Here is a 7,659-nt window from a genome sequence, read left to right on the forward strand (position 1 = left end):
CTATTCACAGTAAAACAAAAATATCACCAGTAAAACTCAATACATCCCACAAGTTAATAAAAATATATATGTATATGAAAACCAGTTCATTGTAATGTAATGTAGGCACGTGCATCATCCAGACAACAAAATTTGACAATACAGTGACAGGAAGAGTCAAGTACAATCCAAATACAAAATTTTACGCTACCAAGTGTGCATGAATAGCTATTGGTACTGAGCAATGAATCCCTTGGATAATAAATAACTATCAAATTCAATTCAAACATTTAAAAAATAAAAAACCACCATGGAGCATCTTAATTACCATTCTGCCTACAGTTTCCACAGCTTTAAGCTTCAGATCTGAAGGTTTTGATACAAAAATTCAAAGCCAGAGATTTAAACTAAAAAGTATGATCTTAGGAACAAAGTAATAAATCCACATTAGACAGGTAATCATCTCCAAGCAGAAAAACTTTCCAGTAAACAAATTTTACATCCCTTTAAACCAGCAGAGCCCATTTCTCCCTTCCAGAAAACAATTTAAAAGTCAAGTTCATCCACTGACATGAAGATTGTGTGGAACCACCATGGATTCTCTAACAGCGGGTTTGCTGATGCAGGAAGGGGTTTTGACAATAGCATACAATGCTTTATTTTCTTCTACGTTTACTTCTTTTTCTATCACTTTCATCAGAACTTGCTGAGTCAGACTCTGACTCAGAACTGGTTCCCGAATCTGATGAACCGGAGCTTGCAGATTCATTATCTGAGTCAGAATCAGGAACTTGCTTCTGTTGTTGCATGATCAGACGTGGCATGTTTTTCAAATACTCGCGTAGATTCTCAGTAAGACCACCAAGTCCAATGGATGTGAAGAAGTTAATGCAGAATCGTGTGTTTTTAGGGTTATCTTTGGGAAATATTGATTCAAAAGAATCCTGCATTGTTGGATCATTTAACCGCTCATTTAACAACCGAATGCCAAGATGCTCTGACAATTCCTGTAGCATTGAAAAATGAAATCAATATCCTCCATACAGAGACATGAATAAATCATAAGTACAGTACATCACATCAAACAGATTATATATAAGAACAAATAGAACAAATTTCCCACAAGTAACAATCTTGCATAAGATATATACATCTATAAAGCATGCTGCAAGAAAGGTTGAAAATGTCAAGTACAGGCACACAAGGCCTGATGAAGTTATCACACCATGCTACCATTTTTCACATCAATCATGGATCACTAACAATATTTCCATGCAAAGTGTGCAAAAAACACCATCTTGGTGTAGAACAACTAATATCATGATAGAGGAAACAAATCAAATTTTTATTTTCTAATAAATAGATACTAAATCTTAAAGACATTCACAAGTCGGTTTTACCGGTGAACAAAGAGGATAAGGATGAGGTGCTATTCAGAGTTGGCTTGCACTGAGTAAGACGGTCAGAAAAACAATGGCCTGCTAAAAAATCATGGACCTGCTTGAATAGGCATGCAAGATACATAATAGCAGGCAAACAAAGAGGCCTAGCCAAAAAAAAACACTGGGGTACAAGAAGTTGGGGAAAATGTCGGACGTGGGTTTTCATGGAAGGGCTATATGTCTCCTGAATCTAAAATACTTTGGATGCAAAATGACAGACAATCACAATACTTCCTAGGGAGAAGGATGAGAAATTTAAAAAAATAGATGGGCAAAACTCGATTTTTGAACTTGTGCCTGCAGGGCAGAAGCCACAGTGGCAACATTTCATACTATGAACAGCCTCAATAGCAGCCTCGGTATGCAAAACAGAAAAACATGTTGCCATGGAAAACCAGTGGCAGCAATTGCTTGGCTGCAACATATCTGCCCTAGAGCATCTAGTGCACTAATCTTAAATAACATATGGTCATCTAGATTGCTTATTCTATAATTATACGAATTGCAAGTGAATCACATAGCATGCATAGTATTTGGTCTAGGGTGTTTTTGAAGGGGAGTATTGATGCAAAAGTTGGAACTTCTGCCATGTGACTAGGATGTCAGAAGTTCAGAAATCAGCATCTGCAAAATGTATGGTGAGGCTGCCTATAACACAGATCCATGTTATTGTTATCAAAGAGCAGTTATGGAAGTGCTATGGCAGTATGACAGCACAGTTTATTGACAAGCCTCCTTACAGATGTTACACTTAGGATATTACAATGGGTGAATGGCCACACAAGACATGATACACTTAGGAAATAGAGTGTAGAAGAGAAGGTTGAGATGTTGTGGAAAAGATAGTAGACTCAAAAATGCCTTAGCTGCTTTGAGCATGAGTGGAGAAAGCCATAGAAAACTCATTAAGGAGAACTTAACAGATAAATGTAGCCCAATAGTTAGAGGCTAAATGGAGTTAAAATTGAGTCATTAGCCATGATTCATAATAGGATATTATGGCATCATTTGATCATGTATCCAACCCCAAAGTAGTGGTAAAATGCTAAGACTTGGTAATTTTGTTGTTTGGTTCTTGTCTTCGTAATTTTGTTTCTGTTAGACATAATGAAATTTCTATGTTATAAAAAAAATGCACTGCATTAACAGATTCAAAATCCCTATATCACATCTTAAGCAATCTAGAATATATGCGTTTAAAACTAGGAAAACTTGAAGTCATAATGCAACGGAAGCACACAAAAAATGAATATTTGAGTTGGAATCAAGTACCTGGAAGAGAATCTTAATAAATATACGCGAAGAAGAAGTTGTGTCCTCTTCAGTCAAGCGAATGTATGATAAGACGTGCCAAGGCAGAGCAAATGTCCCAAGCAAATGAGCAAAAAATTTTGCCACATTTCGCAGTTTGTTTGTTTCAAGTCGATGGATCATGGAATATTGCTTCACAAAGCATGTCTCAAAATTTTCTTGATGCACTTTGTTAATCATGCAGAATCGCTGGCCCAGAAGACCGTAATATCGGAGGTAAGTTCTTTCTTGGCTGCAACATTCCAAAAGCATAATGCACAATTCCATCTACATCAATGACACAATTTATTTAAATTACGTTTTGGCAAGTAGATAGTGTTAGCAACAGAACAATAAATTTCCAGCGAATATTCAATTCAATGCTTACCTCTTGACCTGGCTCGAGATGAATTTTGAGAAGCTTATGACCAGCTTCCTCGAAATCTACACTAGACATGATTGTTAGATAGATAGTCCTCCTCAGATTAACAAGATTGGTTTCTGTTTCATCTTTAATCTGCATACTTTCCTCGGTCTCTTCATCAGATTCATCATCATCATCATCTGATTCAGCATCAGAGCCTTCATCATCTCCCTCTGATTCCTCCTCCTCACCCAGCAGGGATTTCTTCAACTCTTCATAACGTTTTTCATTCTCCATATAATTGGGGTCAGGTTTGAATATATCTGAGAAAACAGAAAATACACAATCACAATGAAATATGACCACAAGTTAATTTAAGTACACATAAATAAAAACTTAAAAATAGAATATGTACCGAGATTAGTCTCAGGATCTATTTCCTCATCCAAGGAGACCTCATGAGTTAACTGATCTTCCTGCTCCACGAGGTCTAATTCAGGCCTAACAGCTGGATAACCCTGTAAATGCAATACAATAATCATCAAACATTTCAATTTCAAACTATGCCTATAAAATGCTTTAAAAAGAGTTGACATTCAGTGTCCCTGTAAATTTGTTTATGTCCCAAACACTAGAATAGTGTGTACCTGAAACTTTGCCCTTCTTATTGCAAACAGGCCTTCAATCAAAAATTGAACACGTTTGTCAATTTCTCCTTCATGAAGAATTCCCCGGAAACGCTCAAAGATGCCTACAATATTATAAATTTAAGGTAGAATTCATTAGTGTGATAAATACTTAAAATAAAGACCAGGGGATATGCTGATCATTTACACAAAAGCTAAGCACACTATAACTATAACTGGGGCCGGCTACATGGATCATACTACACCATTATGTTCTATCAAAACTATGAGTCTACAACCATATAGTTAAAGTAATACCCACCATGAAGTCCTCTAGGTGAGAGATCCTGCAGTATTGAACCACATTCTGTGACAAAACCAACAGCTACTTCAACACTGTCATCGGTTGGCTTTTCGAGCAAAACCGTTAGTAGCTCTAGCGCAATGATCTCATGAGCCACCTGCTGATTCACCAGATGTGCTACAAACTTAACAGCAGCAAGTAATTGAGGCTACAGATAACAATAAAAACCCAATTAGAAGCCAAATAAAAGTAAAATTGGAACAATAACATTGATCTCAGCATAAGAAAACATATATTGGTGCTTAATTACACAGACATACCTTGTCATTCCGCTTATACGCTCTTTTTAGCTGCAAAACAATCCTTCTAAGCAAAAGATCCCCAACTTCAGGAAATTTCGTGTTGACAACAGCAACCAATGCGGAAAACACATCGGTAAACCCGGGAGACGCCATCTGAGACTTCATACAGGATCTACAGAAGAGCCCTCTTCCGCGAATCAAGTTCTCAGCAAACAATTCCGGAATTATGTTCTTAATGTTGGCAGCATTGACCTTGTTCACCAGTCCATTTATACTCTTTCTTAGAGCATCCCAAGTCAGCCGTTGATACTCAGGACTACTTTTATCATCAACTTCTTTCATCATCCTAGCTAACTTAAAGGGAGGAATGTAAACTCCACCACTTTTCCCCAATTTAGATGCATCACCATTGATTTCCGGTATCACCGCATGTTTTTCCTCTTTCTTCCTACCCTCTTCTCTCTCATTGCCACCATTCTTTTCAACTCGTTGGCTCCTCTCACAGTTACTCTTTCTATCATCATCACTGCGCCGATCCGTCTCCTTCTCATTATCACCATACCTATCAACCCTACCATACCTATCAACCCTACCATACCTATCAACCCTACCATACCTATCAACCCTATGCCTCCTATCCCTATCCCAATTCCGCTTCCTATTACGCTCCTCATCAGAATCGTCCTCATACCGACTCCGCTGACCCCTCTCCCTCTCCCTCTCCTTTTCATTATCATTATCCCTATCACCTCTATGCCTCCTTTCCCTGTCACTAATTCTCATGGCATCACGATTTTCATCTGAATCCTCCTTGTTCCGACGCCGGCTATCCTTCTCTTTCTCACTCCCACCCTCTCTATGTCTCTTAACCATATCCTTATCCTTGATCCTTTTTCTATCATCTTCGTACTCTAAATCTAAATCTTCACCACGATCTTTCTCTCTGCGGCGATGCGGATCTTCCTCGTCGCTTCCACGGCGGTCTCGATTGAAATTCTCATCGCGTCGGCCACGTTTTTTGTCGTCTTCTTTCTCTTCACGATATCTGACAAACTGCCCCTCTTCCTCTGACGACTCTTGTTCACTCCTTCGTTCGTCCCCTTTACCCTTCATTTCTAGGGTTCTAGGGTTTTGCTAAGTTGCGCTGTTGAAGAGATATTCAGTGGGTTTGATGTGAGTAGGGAAGTGCAGAAAAGAGAGCGGAGACAGATTTAGGGATTTTATTCAAAAACGTGAAAATAAATTAGACTCTCATTTTCTAATTAATGGGTATCACACACCTTACTTATGATTTTTTTATTGGATTATTTTACATTCTATATCCATTAATCGAATTTATTTTTAAAATAACCAATTTTTTCAAAAAAAAAATTGAAAATAATCAATAATTCAAAAAAATAGCAAAATAATCAGTTTTACAAGAGGATGTGCCAGATGAATTGGCGCACCCCCTAAACATGAGGAGGAGGTGTCAATGCTATTGGCGCATGCATTGGTCCTCATGAGGAGGCGTCAATGCTCCTGGCGCCTAAGTATAATTTATGGTGTGGACGCCAATTCTTCTGGCGCTTGCATGTGATGTCATGTGGGCGTTAGTGTCCTTGGCGCATACATTTGATGTTCACCCTCCATAAATATCACGCCTTGGATGCAATATTTTTCATTCAAATTCATCTTCTAATACCATAATTTTTCTAGTTCAACCACCATCACCTTCAAGTTTCTCTGTTTTAACAATGTCTGCATACATTCAGAAACGAAATGCTGATGTAATATTTTCCGTTGTTGCGGCTAAGGTACAGATTCGACTTTGGAACACAGATACGTTTGAACGTCTTAATCGGACGTTATACAGTTGGTTAGAGGGAGAAATTGGAGAGGGTGAAAGGATTAGAAGAATACAATGGCTTGTGTCCACGTTCAACCAAAACGGAGAAGTGCGCGAATGGGTGGATATTAAGACCGACCAAGACGCTCGTAGGATGATGCATTACATGTTCAAAATTGTTTTGATGGTTGTAATCACATAGTTCGTGTACTGTATTTGTTATAATTATTTGTGTTATTGTTTATGTAATGGTACTTTCGTATATTGCAATAGAGGTACATGTCAATTTTCTTATATTGCAATAGAGGTACATGTCAATCTAAACCAATAGAGGTACATGTCAATTTTCTAATATGAAATAAATTTAGTTTTTCATATATTGCAATAGAGGTACATGTCAATTTATCTAGTTGTGCTCGTTCCAACACTATGACAGTTATTACGATTGTGACCTGGCTGACGGCATGAACTACAGAGTCTAACCATTTTGTTCGTCGTATCCATTTCGGTTCGAATCCAGGTGTTGTTTGGGCGACCCTTTTTCTTCCTTCGTATAACTTCGTTGTGCCAGACGATGTCCCCTTGATATTCTGGCCAATAATCCTCTTTTGTCACTACGGAAAAACTAATTTTATAAATATTTGAAAGGCTGACGACTTTGTAAACTTCAGATAGCAAGTAGGATGGATCTCTTCGAACCTTTGAGCATGCCGCAATTACATGGGAGTAAGGGGTACGAAAGGCTTGGAACTTTCCGCAATCACACCAACCTCTATCTAGTTCGACTCTGTATTGTCCCATCGACATGCCCTCATTGTGATCCATGGACTCGGCAACACTATACCAACCTTTAGTGTGGTCAAAGACTGTAACCATGTGTGTGTTTGCTTTGGCAGCTTCATGTCTAATGAGCTTCATTGAAGCATCACTGAACAACTGTCCAGATTGCAACACTGAACTCCATTTTGAGCGTCTGGTTTCAAACAGCGCCCCTAGCCTGAAATATGTTGCTTGCACCAAAGAGGTTATAGGTAGGTTACAGATGCCTTTGAAGACAGAGTTCATAAATTCCACAAGATTTGTTGTCATGTGGCCCTAACGCTGACCGTTGTCGTATGCCCTAGTCCACTTCTCCAATGGAATACTATCGATCCACCGTACTGCATCTTCGTTTGACAATCTTATTTCCTCGCGGTAGTGTTTGAAAGAAGGTTCTGATAATGTGTAACCTGCATTGACAACCTTCTTCCGCAACGTCTTATCTTTGATTTCCCACATGAAATTCTGAGCAATATGTCTAAAATACATAACACATGCGTCGAGGGAGGATTTTGTCAGTCGTTATCAATGTTATTATATGCACTGATGATTGAAGGGTGTCTATCGGAGATCAAACATAAGTTAGGTTGAGGTGCAACGTGCAATCAGAGATTTCTTAGGAAAAAACTTCATCCCTCAGCAGTCTCCCCTTCAACTAGGGCAAAGGCGATTGGAAAAATATTGTTGTTCCCCTCTTGTGTCACT

General features: G+C 38.6%; 1 protein-coding gene across 1 annotated transcript; it reads right to left on the reverse strand.

Annotated features, from left to right (window-relative positions):
- Window positions 1–237: 237 nt before the first annotated feature.
- LOC127085316 (uncharacterized) lies at window positions 238–5,591 on the reverse strand. The gene is made up of 7 exons (XM_051025839.1): window positions 4,326–5,591; window positions 4,024–4,213; window positions 3,723–3,826; window positions 3,491–3,593; window positions 3,100–3,398; window positions 2,694–2,999; window positions 238–986 (listed from the first exon to the last, which is right to left on the reverse strand). Exons 1-7 carry the CDS (start codon window positions 5,418–5,420, stop codon window positions 636–638), a joined length of 2,448 nt encoding a protein of 815 aa, XP_050881796.1. The 5' UTR covers window positions 5,421–5,591; the 3' UTR covers window positions 238–635.
- Window positions 5,592–7,659: the final 2,068 nt, after the last annotated feature.

This window comes from Lathyrus oleraceus, chromosome 5 (assembly GCF_024323335.1).
Source record: "Lathyrus oleraceus cultivar Zhongwan6 chromosome 5, CAAS_Psat_ZW6_1.0, whole genome shotgun sequence".
Lineage (NCBI taxonomy): Eukaryota > Viridiplantae > Streptophyta > Magnoliopsida > Fabales > Fabaceae > Lathyrus > Lathyrus oleraceus.